The sequence below is a fragment of the Pyricularia oryzae genome, chromosome 2 (genome assembly GCF_000002495.2).
Source record: "Pyricularia oryzae 70-15 chromosome 2, whole genome shotgun sequence".
NCBI lineage: Eukaryota > Fungi > Ascomycota > Sordariomycetes > Magnaporthales > Pyriculariaceae > Pyricularia > Pyricularia oryzae.
Genome location: NC_017850.1, coordinates 4,914,394 through 4,927,551, shown reverse-complemented (window position 1 = coordinate 4,927,551; position 13,158 = coordinate 4,914,394). Strand labels below are relative to the sequence as shown.

Sequence of the window (13,158 nt, the reverse complement as noted above, 5' to 3'; positions counted from 1 at the left end):
GGAAGAATTCTAAGCGCCTGAACCATGAGAAATCTTCGGGAGCACTCTGGCTGGCTTCGCGGATGAGTCGCTGGCAGGTGGCCATGTCAGGCTGATCAACAATATGTATGCTCCCCTTTAGTTTCTTCATAAGAACAGAACCTGATTCTGGATCGGTACCTCGGCATGGAAGCCCCCAGCCCTGCCGTTTTCGCTTAACTTTTAAAGTTGAGGCAGTTGAGGCTTAACTCGATTTCCCATCAAAATGCGAGCGTATGCTTTGGATCTATTGGCTCGAGGCGCTGTCTGTTTTTTTTTTCTTTTTCTCTCTGTTCGGTCCATTATGAGTCTGGGCCGCCCTGGGCTTCATATAGGTACCTTACCACGTAGTCTCGTAGTACTCGGGTCCTATGCAAGTCCTCGAATCAGGGGCGAACTATCATTTGGTTGACTACCTACCTAATACCTCGTTGTTTTTTTCTTGGGTTTTTCTTTCCTCTTTGCTAGCCAATGTCACTTTAGTGACCTGTTTGTCTTGGCCACTGATGAAATTTTGTCTGTGTCGCACCATGAACATACATGCATCACAGCCACAGGATCAGATGAAGCCTGCTGCTGCTGATCTTTCATCGTCTGAAATAATCGACGGCCCTAGACTTCGGCACTGTTGTGCCTGACGATCCGGCTGGGCAAGGCATCACGGAGCAGTAGCAGGAAATCAGCATCCGCGATTTGCGAGCAAGAGTCTCGAGTCGAGACCAGCCTCGAGTTTTTTGGTGGATATTTGTCAGCGGTTACTACTACCCTTTAGGCAACACAGAAATCTGCAGCGTGTTTGTACCGGCGGGAAGGGCGCCCATGTCTGCCACCACACAACAGTGGTGACTTTGTGAATTTGAACCGCGACTCGTATGATACACTTGTCTCGTCTTTGGTAAACCGCCAACTCTTGGCCAGTGAGAGCGACCAGTAGACAGCTGCACTATAATCGTCTGCATCCCTGCATTTGTCCTCTGTTTCTGCCTCCCGTCGATGCCGAACCCCGATGGTGGCTGAGATTCGTGAAGGAGTTATTATGTTTGGGGAAGAGGCGGGCATTAAGAATTGAAGTCCAAGCACAGGAGGTACCTAGGTACCTAGGTAGGTAGTAGGAAATGCACATCGATTTCAATGGTGCACACCTTCCCGGAGACAGACAGAGGCGATAGGGCCGAATGGTAGTGTATCACGAGGAACTTTGCCCAGAGATTTCCAGTCGGGGAACAGCGTTAGATGGGTTCCACGAGCTACAGAAGGAAGGAGAGACCAGCTTCTCGTTGGGTGCTGCCAGTCATTTTCCTTTCGCTTCACAGTTTCAACCAGCAAAGCAGTTCCCAAACCCAGGTAAGTATGGTAAGGTAGCTACCACCTATTTCGTACCTACTGCCCAACTACCCACCCACCCAGCAAGTATGGTGCACATACCGAGCGATGGCGTGACTATCGGTTGGTGACATTGAAGCAAGGAACATAACACAAATTGACATCAGCCATACCTACCTACCTAGCTACCTACACTAGGTAGATACCTCCTCGGTAACAGCCCAGTATACATGATCTGCCTTGGAACGACCTTTGGCTTTCTTGTTTGCTGAGACGTAATGTAGCAAATCATCCTTCATCATCCATCATTGTTATGATTATTACTTCAGTCGATTTGACAAAACAAGCTGTCTGCCAGTGTTAATTTTGAGCCAACAATCCCCCGTTCATCAGATATTTCAGACATTCTCTATAGAGAGGTCAGCGTTTTGCCCACTTGTGGATCAGCGCAACATACCTACATCTTATTCATGAAATGCGCCGCTTGCTCTTGTTTTTATTTTATTTTTTTATTATCGGTTTGTACCTTGTGTTCAGCCTAAGACGTTAGGATACTACCTGTTCCTAGCGTTGCCCAAACGCTCGGGATTTGGATTGAAGGGGCTCGATCGTTGCATCCTTATGAGGGGTCAAGGTTTTGGGCAAGTTGCCATGAATCGAGCTTTAGTTCGTACCTATCTAGGTACCTACCACCTACCTACGTGGTGATAGTACCGTGACACTGCCAATCTGTAGGGAGTGTTGTTGCCAAGGTTTTCCTAGTAAGTGCAAGGAATGTGGAGGAGAAAAAAAAAAGGTCCAAAAAATGACGCCAAGTTTCCGCAGGTCCCTCACATATCCTTGGATGAGTTTACCTCTTTTGTTTCCAACAACGAGAGTTGATCGAAGTTACGGTAAGGGTACTGTAAATGTTACCTACCGCAGCAGAACTGGGGAAGTGGTACTGTGACTGGTACCGGTAGTTAATGTAGCTCTACATATATGCACCGGCCTACATACATGCAGCTAACGGTCTACGGTAGTTTCTTTACCCACATGCCGACCCAGATCGATCGAGCCATGACGGGCAGTTTGATTGACCACATTGGTAGGTGCCGTAGGTAAGCTTGCAAGGCTTGGTAAATGTACTTTGCCGACAGACACGCTTTCTCTGTTTTCCGCCCCAGCCGAGCCGGGGAACACCCCGCAAACCGGTTAGAGGGATTGTAGCTTGGTAGGTACCGCACGTACATTACCGCAAAGTAAGGTTGGCGGCAGGTGTGTGGACATGCGCCCATCTATGTACCCTACTGGTTGGTTGGTTAATTAATATGTCTTGAATGCTAATGAATCTGTTGGGGCGCGAGATTGTCTTCATTTCCAGCAATCGAGCAAGTTTTTAATCCCTCTCGTTCCCCGCAAAATCTTTGGTAAGCGGGGATCCTTCCTTTCCCGTGTGACTTTGTTAGCAAACTTTTGCATCGCCGTCATCTGAGCCAAGCAAATTATGTCATAAGATAGTCGGTCTGAGTGGCTTTTACCCAGTTGAGCATCCACATTAATTATCAAACTCGAGTCAACCAAGTCCCACCTTGGCAACCGAGAAATGTGGATCAGCCGTTCGAGGCTCCAAATCCCCGAATCCCATTCCTCGCAAAGATCGATGTCATCAGAACCCACACACCACTGTTTTTTTTTTTTTTTTTTTAATACTAGCATGCATGTTGCCGCGAGAGGGACAAACCAACCATGACAGTCCACGAATTTCTCGATGGGGGCGGGTAAGGGACATGCTCCTTTGTTGCAGAAAAAAAAATCCCACTCTGCTAAGAATTGGCGGTCGGGAAGAAGAAACAACACACGCAGTGCTTGCTTCCCCGGAAGTTGGGGTTTTCCCTCTATGGTTTTTGTCTTTTGTGTCCTTCGGGCCCATTCTCCCCGCACATCTAGCTATACGAATCAATTGCTTTATAATTTGTTTCTTTTTCCGATTTTTACAAAAAAATTATCTTGTCTACCTAAAATCAGTTGTACTGTTCACTCCTCGTAGTGTATCTGACGTTAGTGTCAAACGAGGGGCGACACAACGTGCACGATCCCTTGCCTACCTCAACCAAAACTCAACCTCAACTGGGCTGTCGAGCCTGCAACAAGAGAGGCGCGTTAAAGTCTGGATTCAGTTTTGTATTGTTTACTCGAATCAACAGGAACGGCTCATCAGTCATGGTCCAGGGCTCGGGGATCCAACCTTGTCAACCTTAAATCCAGAAGCCTCTATTACGTGGTAATCTTGTTCATTTGCCCCGGGGCAACTCTTCTTCTTGCTTACCCCTAGGGTGCATTCTTCAATAATAAAGAAAGAAGAAAAAAAAAACAGGAGCAGCAAGAAAGGCGACAAAGCAATCCCCAGAAACCACCACGCCAACTCAAATCTTTTCCGCACTCATCCCGGCTGAGACGAGAGGACCCTTGCCAATCTAGTCCGTTTTGCCTCCCTCTCGCCCGGTTGGCAACGGCGGCACACTCGCCCTTCTTCTACGTGGTACTCCGTAAGGTACTCTCTCGCGCATGGGCTGGCGACTGACACGAGCAAGTTGAATTTCAACGTCACCGAGGTGGACCATCTTGGCAATAAATCTCAAAAAAAGAAAAAAGTCTGTGTCTCTTACTGCGCTCGACGCGCGGGGAATACGGAAACACCATCATCAGCACACCGTAGGTCCGGCGTGTGCGACACGGGGTACATGCAAAAGCACTGCCCTATCCTCACCTTTGACTTGAAAATCTTTACCTGGCCAGACGCTACGAGGATCGCGCAAGTAACCTTGGGACGTGTATCCAAGCCATACGCCCCCAAGCTACATACAGTTCGCGTCGTCTTTTTATAGAACCATTCCCAACTCTGCTAATTCGCCTCCGGACCTGAAGGCTTCCTCACTCGCCCACACGCCTTTCTTTTTTTTTTTATTCATGTCACCGTCGGCTCATCCGTTGATAATGGCCGCTGGCGGGACATTTCTACCACCAGACTGTTGAGCTGGGACAAGCCTTGACTGTTACTGGGATCCCGGTCTCGTTGTGCTTATACTATGCAGGACTTTACCGTCGAGGTCGACGGCGTACCAGACCGAGGCCCCGCAGTCTTTGCCGTCACTACCGCCACCCTGGTCTTGGCTACCGTCTTTGTCGGCGCAAGACTGGCTTGTCGAGGTCTTATTGTTCGACGCTTCGGGTGGGATGACCTTTCGATTGTGATTGCCTGGCTGTTCGCCGTCGGCATCTCGGTGTCAATCGCTCTGGGCACCCACAGGGGTCTCGGCCGGCACGATGAGAACATAGCTTCTGAGTACTTGCCGCAGCTCAGGCGTTGCGAATATGTCTTTTCCGTCTTGTACAACCCGGCCCTCATGGCGGCCAAGACATCTGTCCTGATATTCTACCTCCGACTCTCCAGAAATACTCAGCCGCTGCTCCGCCTGGCCTCAAAAATCGTGCTCTTTATAGTCAATACGGCCGGTGCCATCCTCACCTTTATCAACATCTTTCAGTGCAATCCAATCAACGCAGCCTACGATGACGTGGCTGGGCAGTGCGTGCCTCTCCTGACCGAGTTCATCTGCTCTGCGCCCATCAACATCCTCACGGACCTGGCCATCCTTGCCTTGCCGATCCCAGTCCTCACGAGCATGAGGCTACCTCCGCGACAAAAGACTATTTTGGTTCTGACGTTTGGCCTGGGTATTTTCGTCACCATAGTCGATGTGGTCAGGATCTACTATCTTCAAAACGCCATCAACTATGTTCCCAGTACAACGCAGACATCGGATCCAAATGCCATATATGGAGACTCGCCTCAGTTTAGCTGGAGCGCTTCTCTCGTGAGTACACTGAATATTGCATCCCTTTTTCTTGGCTTTTACCCAGTGACTGACCTTTTTGTTATTGTGTCTCTCCACAGTCCCTGATGTGGTCTGCTGTCGAGGTCAATGTTGGCATCTCAACCGCATGCATCCCGACCCTGAAGCCTCTGGTGCTGCGTCTCCTCCCGGCAATGATTCTGGACCCCAATGGTAACTACTATGGATCGAACAACACCAAAGATAGAGAGGTGCTACCCACGGCAGCCCCTGCGCAGCCAGCATTTGGGGCCGGCGGGGGCATGCAGGCGCCACCACCGCAACCATCTCCTACTTCCGCTGGAAACCAGGACCAAAGTCAACAGCTTGACACGCTCGAGTTTTTGACGACACCAGAGATGGGCGGCACTGCCGCCACCCCCGGGACGCCACAGGCGAGTAATGCTTGGTCCAACTTTAGACGGTCGACCGTAACGACTCTAGGGGCCCAGAGCTCAGCCCCGACCGAGAGCAACCTGTATTTCGGGTTTGTGAGCATCAAGAGGCCTAAAAGCATGCTCAAGGCCACAAAGGCCGAAAGCTGGCGATACGGCGCCTTTGTCACGGTTACTTTCCTGCTGTGGGGTATGTCGTATGGGCTGTTAGGGACGCTCAACAATGTCGTCGCTATGGTGGCCGACATGTCAGTCCCTCAAACCATTGGGCTCAACAGCATCTATTTTGGACTGGGATACCTTCTTGGGCCGCTCATTGTAGGCGTCTGGATACTCCGTCATGATGAACATCACCGCTCTCGACATGCGACCAGGAACCACCGACCGCACGAATCGATTGGTGGGTTCAAAGCCACCCTGATGCTGGGTCTTGCAATCTTTGGCACTGGTACAATCTGTTTTTGGCCTGCCGCCGTGTTGGCGAGCTTTCCGGGGTTTATGGTCTCAAACTTCAGTAGGTTTACTTTGGCATGTGAGAATAAAGTCGCGAAGATCACAATGCATTAACTCTTTGAACCACACAGTCGTCGGCAGTGGTCTTGCGGTCTTGGAGACGGCAGCCAACCCATTTTTGGTGCTCTGTGGCCCCAGCGAGTATGCCACCATGAGGCTATGCCTGGCACAAGGTGTCCAGGCTGTCGGAAGTGTCCTCAGCGGCCTTTTGGCCCAACACGTCTATTTCTCCAACATTTCACAGCGGCAAGAGCGCCCCGACTCACTCATCCTATCCGATGTCCAGTGGACCTACCTAGCCGTCACCTTGTTCTGCGCTGCTCTTGCGCTACTGTTTTACTACATCCCTCTCCCCGAGGTGAGCGACCAGGAATTGGCAGCCAGTGCCGAAAAGTTGCCGGTGGACTCGACCAAGCGCAGCATCGGCGGCCTTCAGCTGCGCACAGTTTGCATCATCCTCGCCGTGCTCGCCCAGTACTGTCTAATCGCGGCACAGGAGAGTGTGTCCATCTTCTTCCAAGACCTCGTTTCGGCACTGGTGCCTACCGAATCCGCAACGCCCATCGCGTCAGTCTCGTCCGGGACTGGGTCTGGATCTACAGCCAACGCCACAAACAGTGAACCCAATCCGCCATCACTAACGCTCTCGGTATCCAACTATGTGGTCATCTCCCACACCGCCTTTGCAATTTCCCGCTTTCTAGCCGGGGGACTCGCATACCTCTCGGCAAAACACCCTCGAAATAAATGGATACCGACTCCACGGACCGTGTTGCTTACCTCGATATTTACGGCAGTCATGGCCATGATTGCCATCATCACAGTCAAACGTTCGTCATCATTAATAGGCCCCAATATTATAGCGATCCCAATCGTCATTTTCTTCTTCGCCGAGGGGCCTGGCTGGCCCTTGATATTCTCGCTCGGCCTGGTCGGACAAGGGTCAAGGACCAAGCTAGCCGCAGCATGGCTGACCATGGGAGCATCTGGCCCGGCCTTTGTCCCATTTATCATATATGCAATAGTTCAGCGTAGCGACACAGGCAGGAATATCCAGGTTGCATTTTGTGTCGTAGCAGCAGTGCTGTGCTTCACGCTCGTCTACCCATTGTATCTATGCTTTGGGCGCGATGCCCGCAAGATGGTCGACCCCGTTGACCCACGCGACCAGCCTGCAATGCCGTCACCTGCAGAGGAGCAGGTCGGCATCGACACCTTGCTGGAGCGTCGCATGAGGGGGAGGTTGTCGGCCATGTCGGCAGAAGGTCGAGGGACCAGCAAGTCCACTCTGGCCAATACGAACGACTGGGAGGAAGACGGGCCGCGATCCATCGCCCTTTTTGACAAGTTGAAAAACGGCTTGGAGGCGGCAAAACAAGGCCTCCACGAGCACCACACAAACAGCCCATTGAAGGGATCCCGCAACAACAGCCCGCGGCGTCCGTCGGCGACGTCGACCTCGCCCCGCTCGGCCGTCTCCACTCTCCGCGGCGAGCGCTTGGAGACAACGGATGAAATCAAAGAGGAGGAGGAAGTGGGAGAAGAGAGGGAGAACAGGTCGAGCGGTGAGGATGGTGAGAAACTGAAACCGCCATTCTGACAGTTTATATTGGAGCTTTCTGCTCTGTTTTATTGGGACAAAATGGCGTCTTTTTTTTTAATTTTCTGTTCACAGCGTGCAGGTTCTGATATTTCGTTGAAGCCGAAATCTCAAGCATCTCATGATAAGCCCACCGCGAATACCCATCCATGTGTTTATACATTTTAAAGTTATTCAAAAGTTCTCACCAATAATTCCACAATTCCATAATGAAATCTTGAATGAGCTGAGGCGTGCAAACACAATCTTTGTCTGATGACTTGTCAAGGATATTGCTTTCTAATAAACACGCTGCGTGGCTCTCAAGTTGCCTCCGCTCTCCGCTAATAATGGCCATCTGATGATCCTACAACTAATTACTCTTGTCAAACTACGACGGAACCTGTGCAAAACCACATCTGTCCTTTTGTTCGAATATCCCAAAACTTTGGTGATATACATGCTGCCTTCAGCAAGATCCAGACGGTTATTTTTTCTCCCTGACCTTGTCCATCCTCATGGGAGTTGGGTTTTTAATCACCGCCTGGGGCGCGTACTCGACAGGGAATCTGGGCAGCGGTCTGCGCGGACGAGGTGCCGCTGGCTTGAGGTGGGGTGGGGGGCTTGCCTGGACAGTCCCAGTCCCGGACATGGAGATGAGCGCCCTCGCCGCGAATATAGTATCAATGTCTCTGACGGCATACATGAGCTCATGTTGAAGCCTAAATTGCAGACACAATAGACTTGTCAGTTCCGTCGATCATCCACCGAGCTGACAAAAACACTGCCAGTAACTGTGATCCGGGGAAGCATGAATAGGGTTAGGGGGCAGGACATGTGCGAGAGGCGTCTCACATGGATAGCGATCTGCATCCCTCTGGGGTGCTGGACAAGTCCTCGAGGAGCTTGCCACGCCGGGCCATGCTGTTTGCCATGGCTAGCCAGAGGTCCGGATTGTGGGACTTGAGGACGTACGAATGAAGCAAGGTGTACACGCTCTCGTCCAGGTTGTCCTCTTTCCCCTTCCAGTCAGTCACCGAAGAATCACCAGACTCTGTCGCACCATACTCATAGCCCTCATCACGATCGGAGATGGGGATTGCGGCGCGCCGGCGGTCGGGCGATGTCGCCTAGACCAAGGTCGCCGTCATGTTATCAGTCTGCACGAACGGATCCGAGAGACCCAGGCCCGGCCGGGCCCAAATGAGTTCCCTATCTTCAGCGGCGGCAGCAGCCCGAGGTGGCATCTGCGAGGGGTCACTGCTGAGGGCTAGAGCCTCGACATGGCCGTCTGATTCCTCTGGCGTGTCCGAAGACAAGGTTGGTAGCTCTTCGCTATTCAGATTGTTGATTTCTCTGCCGCAAGGGTTGCTTTCAGGAGTGGTCGGCTGCACCTTCTCGGATGACTCTCGCGAGGAGCGTGTCGGTGATCCGCAAGTGTCGATTTCTTGGTGGAGCGAAGTCACCGTGTTGCCGTCAAGGTCATACTCCACGGTGGGTTGAACGGCGTCGGCGTCCTGTTTCCCTGGCGACTCTTCGATATTGTTGCGTTTGCTCGGCTTCATTGCCTTGGACGCAGGCATGACTGACATTATGCTGGTCTTCGATGCGGGTGAGAGCATGTTGGGCTGTTGCTCGTTTTTCCAAGTACTCTGTTTGCGGGTTTAGGCGGATAGATGCTTTGGACACTAAATAGTGGCTCCAGGTAGGTACGTACGTGTTGTGTATGGATGACGAAGGGTAGAACTGTATCAGAGCGATGATGGTGTCGGTCGAGACTTGGACCGTTTACGAATATTCTCGTTATCTCACGAGATCGAGGCTTATATTTCCAATGACATGGCCTTCCTGAATACTCAATCAACTCACATTGCCAAGTGGACTTCAGTCACACTAGATTTGATTGAAACCAGATGATGGCAAGCATAGATACGTTCCTAGGTACTTACTTGTTTAACAACTTGACATAAGGCAGGTGCATGCCTGTCATGCAAGTGCGCCCGCGGTCTGGTTTTCACTTGCTCAAGTATCTAGGTAGGTACCTACCTCAGTCAAGTCACCTCCTCTTTTCGAGTCCTGAGCAGTACCTATAGTTGTAGACTATAGTGGTACCTCGGTATTTTAGGGAGGTGAGTGCCCTCGGCTCGGTAAACACCGAGGCGCTACAATTTGGTAAGGGCGGGTGAAGAAAAATAGAACCATCCATACGACCTAAATTTAGACTATTTCGGTCAATAAAATCCTGCCCGTCAGTTCTTCAGCGTTTCTTTTACTCTGCGATGAGTTACGGCGTAAAGTTTTACTTGGCAACGTCTGATTTACCGTCGTACCATCCCCAACTCGTACACCATCCCCACTTTCAGACAAGCTGCGGATCGGCATATGTCTGCGGATATGTTCCAGTTAAGCAGGCGTTTATTTGTTTTCAATCCCCTCGATCCATAGCCCTGGCTTTCGGGCGAAAAGAAAGAGGAAAAAGAAAAAGCAAAACATCCCAAAAAATGTCTGAAGGCCACGCTCTCCCCAGAGCCTCGACGCCTTCGTCCCTGCACAAGATCAAGGCATTGACGTTCGACGTCTTCGGCACGACGGTGAACTGGCGAGCCTCGATCGAGTCCGCGCTGACGTCCGCGCTCGACGCCAAGATGAACTCGGCAGGCTTCGCCACGCTGCCCGCGGAGCTCCAGGCTCGCGCTAGGAACCTCCAGACCGGTGGCGTAAGGGACAGCATTGACATCATCGCGGCGTCGGCGTGGCCCTCGAGCTTTCCGACGCCGGACCTGCTACCGGACTGGCCGTGCGCCTTCGCCGCGGCCTGGAGGCGAAGCTACGGTCGCTTCACGCGGGGCTTCGAGCCCGGCATCACGCCCTGGAAGGACATTGACACGCACCACCGCGAGAGCCTCGAGCGTCTGCTCGAGGAGCGAGGACTAGCCGGCCTGTTCACGGACGATGAGGTGCTGGAGTTGAGTCGGGCGTGGCATAGGCTGGAGCCCTGGCCCGATACCCGTCAAGGTCTCGCGCGGCTGGCGAGCCGGGGTCTGGTCACGGCCGCCTTGTCTAACGGCAACCAGTCTCTGCTGCAGGACCTCAACACCTACCACGATGGCCTGGGGTTCGATCGTCTCTTCTCGGCTGAGGACTTTGGTGCATACAAGCCAAACCCAAGGACGTACTTGGGAGCTGTTGAGGGCTTGGGCCTGCGCCCGGATGAGGTTGCCATGGTTGCTGCCCACTTAGGCGACCTCAAGGGCGCAAAAGCCTGCGGCTTGCGTACCGTATACCTTGAGCGCGTGGGTGAGGAAGAATGGATTAGGTCCGAAGAGCGCTACGAGGATGCCCGGCGATGGGTTGACATTTGGATCACCCTTGGTGGTGACCAAGAAGGAGGTTTTGTGGAACTCGCAAAACAACTGCCAAGGCGCCATGGAGAAGATGAATCAAAAGCGGCACAGTAGCATGGGGACAGTTGAATAAGCAGGTAAAGACGAAAAAAAGATACCAATTTAAAATGGCGAGGTATAGTAGACTGATGTAATCCCAGACAAAGATGAAATCTGATAAACATTAAAAGCAAACCCGATCGAAATACCGCAAGCTTTTTGGACACAGAACCCCGCGATATTCCAAGAAATGTAGCGATGACTCCAGATTATTTTTCAACAAATTGACCACCCACCAGCACTCTGTAGAGATCCACTGGCATTTGACCGGAACTTGGAAGCAAATATACAGTTTACTTCTGGTTCTCAGGACGGAGGCTGCGCACAGCCTTACCCGCCCTCCAGATCTCCAGGTTGCGGATCTCCTCCATCTCGGCCTCGTACTTCTCGCGGTAGTCGGGCTGGCTGTTGTAGTCGAGCGAGCGCTGAGTCTCAGAGCCGTCCTTGACCGAGTCGTAGAGCTGGTTGAAGACGGGCTTGAGGGCGTCCTTGAAGCGGGGGCTCCAGTCAATGGCACCACGACGAGCAGTGGTAGAGCAGGCCTCGTACATCCAGTCCATGCCGTTGGCACCGATCAGGGGGTAGAGAGACTGGGTGGCCTCCTCGACAGTCTCGTTGAAAGCCTCCGAGGGGCTGTGGCCACGCTCGCGGAGAACCTCGTACTGGGCAAGGAACATACCGTGGATACCACCCATCAGGCAGCCACGCTCACCGTACAGGTCAGAGTAGACCTCCTTCTCGAAGGTGGTCTTGTAGAGGTAACCACTGCCAATGGCAACACCGAGAGCGATAGCCTTCTCTTCAGCCTCGCCAGTCACGTCCTGGTAGACGGCGAAGGAGGAGTTGATGCCACGACCCTCGCGGAAGAGCGAGCGGACAGTGCGGCCGGAGCCCTTGGGGGCGCAGAGGATGACGTCGACGTCGGTGGGGACCTCGACCTTGGTGAGGTCCTTGAAGACGGGAGAGAAACCGTGCGAGAAGTAGAGAGTCTACATAAAGACTTGTTAGCTCTTTTTTATTCTTATAAAGCAGCGGGGTAAGTAAAAAGAAACGGTCAGTCTTAAGCGCCACATACCTTGCCCTTAGTGATCTGGGGCTTCAGAGCAGGCCACGTCTCGCTCTGGGCAGCGTCGCTCAGAAGGTTCATGATGACGGTACCGCGCGAGATGGCCTCGTCGACCTCGAAGAGGTTCTTGCCGGGAACCCAGCCGTCCTGGACGGCGTCCTTCCACGACTTTCCGTCCTTGCGCACACCGATGATGACGTTGAGGCCGTTGTCGCGGAGGTTAAGACCCTGGCCGTGGCCCTGCGAACCATAGCCGATGAGGGCAAGGGTGTCGTCCTTGAAGTACTCCTGTAGTTCAAGTGATTAGTATTTTGACTGCTTGAAGTTGGTGGAATTGTCAGGCAAAAAAAAATGACATGACTCACCAGCAGCTTCTCCTTGGGCCAGTCGGCACGCTCTAGATTGGTAGACCGAAAAAAAGCCTGTCAGTTTACGAATTCATTGAGCCGCGAATTGAGCAATTGAGCTGTCCAACTCACCCCAGACCTGCTCCTTGTGGCCAGCAAAATCCATGGTCTTGACACCACGGATCTGCTGCTGAGTGGGAGCGACGGCGGCTTTCCTGGTGGCCCGCACCATGCTAGAAGCAGCCACGAAGGTACGCCTCTGAACGGCGGGAGTGGCCAATTGGCGGGCCATTGGCCTCAAAGCCTTTGAGAAACCGCGAGCAGACATGTTTGTTGTGTGACAAGGTAGAATAAGGAACCAAGAAAAACAATTGAGTGGAGATGGAGAGAAAGGGAATCCGTATTCACCGACAATGGAAAGTCGAATGAAGATGAATTTAGGAGCGAGCTTCAACAAAACTCAACACTAAGGAGCAGCTCCGACTTAGGCATTGTGGGTACAAAATTTTCCTAGGCCAGCGATATCGGACCGTTTTGAAAAGCAGGGTAGCTCCGGTGGAGACCGCCCGCATAACGGAGCCCCAGACCCAGATGCCCCG

The 13,158-nt window shown here is 52.4% G+C and overlaps 4 protein-coding genes across 5 annotated transcripts; 2 read left to right on the top strand and 2 right to left on the bottom strand.

Moving 5' to 3' along the window:
• The first annotated feature begins 3,007 nt into the window (after positions 1–3,007).
• On the top strand, positions 3,008–7,982 carry MGG_01811 (uncharacterized protein). Its single transcript, XM_003714775.1, has 3 exons — positions 3,008–5,198; positions 5,279–6,125; positions 6,196–7,982. Exons 1-3 carry the CDS (start codon positions 4,410–4,412, stop codon positions 7,722–7,724), a joined length of 3,165 nt encoding a protein of 1,054 aa, XP_003714823.1. The 5' UTR covers positions 3,008–4,409; the 3' UTR covers positions 7,725–7,982.
• On the bottom strand, positions 7,957–11,167 carry MGG_15775 (the record flags this gene model as incomplete). 2 transcript variants are annotated; one of them, XM_003714772.1, is made up of 3 exons in its annotated part: positions 7,957–8,425; positions 8,559–9,640; positions 9,750–11,167. In XM_003714772.1, one exon carries the CDS (start codon positions 9,323–9,325, stop codon positions 8,834–8,836), a length of 492 nt encoding a protein of 163 aa, XP_003714820.1. In that variant the 3' UTR covers positions 7,957–8,425; positions 8,559–8,833. The 2 variants fall into 2 exon arrangements, with proteins under 2 accessions (XP_003714820.1, XP_003714821.1); XM_003714773.1 differs by lacking the exons at positions 7,957–8,425; positions 9,750–11,167 and having other exon boundaries at positions 8,470–8,725; positions 8,840–9,325.
• MGG_01809 (haloacid dehalogenase) lies at positions 10,205–11,058 on the top strand (the record flags this gene model as incomplete). Its single annotated transcript, XM_003714774.1, has 2 exons — positions 10,205–10,996; positions 11,020–11,058. 2 exons carry the CDS (start codon positions 10,205–10,207, stop codon positions 11,056–11,058), a joined length of 831 nt encoding a protein of 276 aa, XP_003714822.1.
• MGG_15774 (ketol-acid reductoisomerase) lies at positions 11,097–12,986 on the bottom strand. The gene is made up of 4 exons (XM_003714771.1): positions 12,692–12,986; positions 12,578–12,609; positions 12,222–12,500; positions 11,097–12,135 (listed from the first exon to the last, which is right to left on the bottom strand). Exons 1-4 carry the CDS (start codon positions 12,885–12,887, stop codon positions 11,440–11,442), a joined length of 1,203 nt encoding a protein of 400 aa, XP_003714819.1. The 5' UTR covers positions 12,888–12,986; the 3' UTR covers positions 11,097–11,439.
• Between the last annotated feature and the right edge of the window lie 172 nt (positions 12,987–13,158).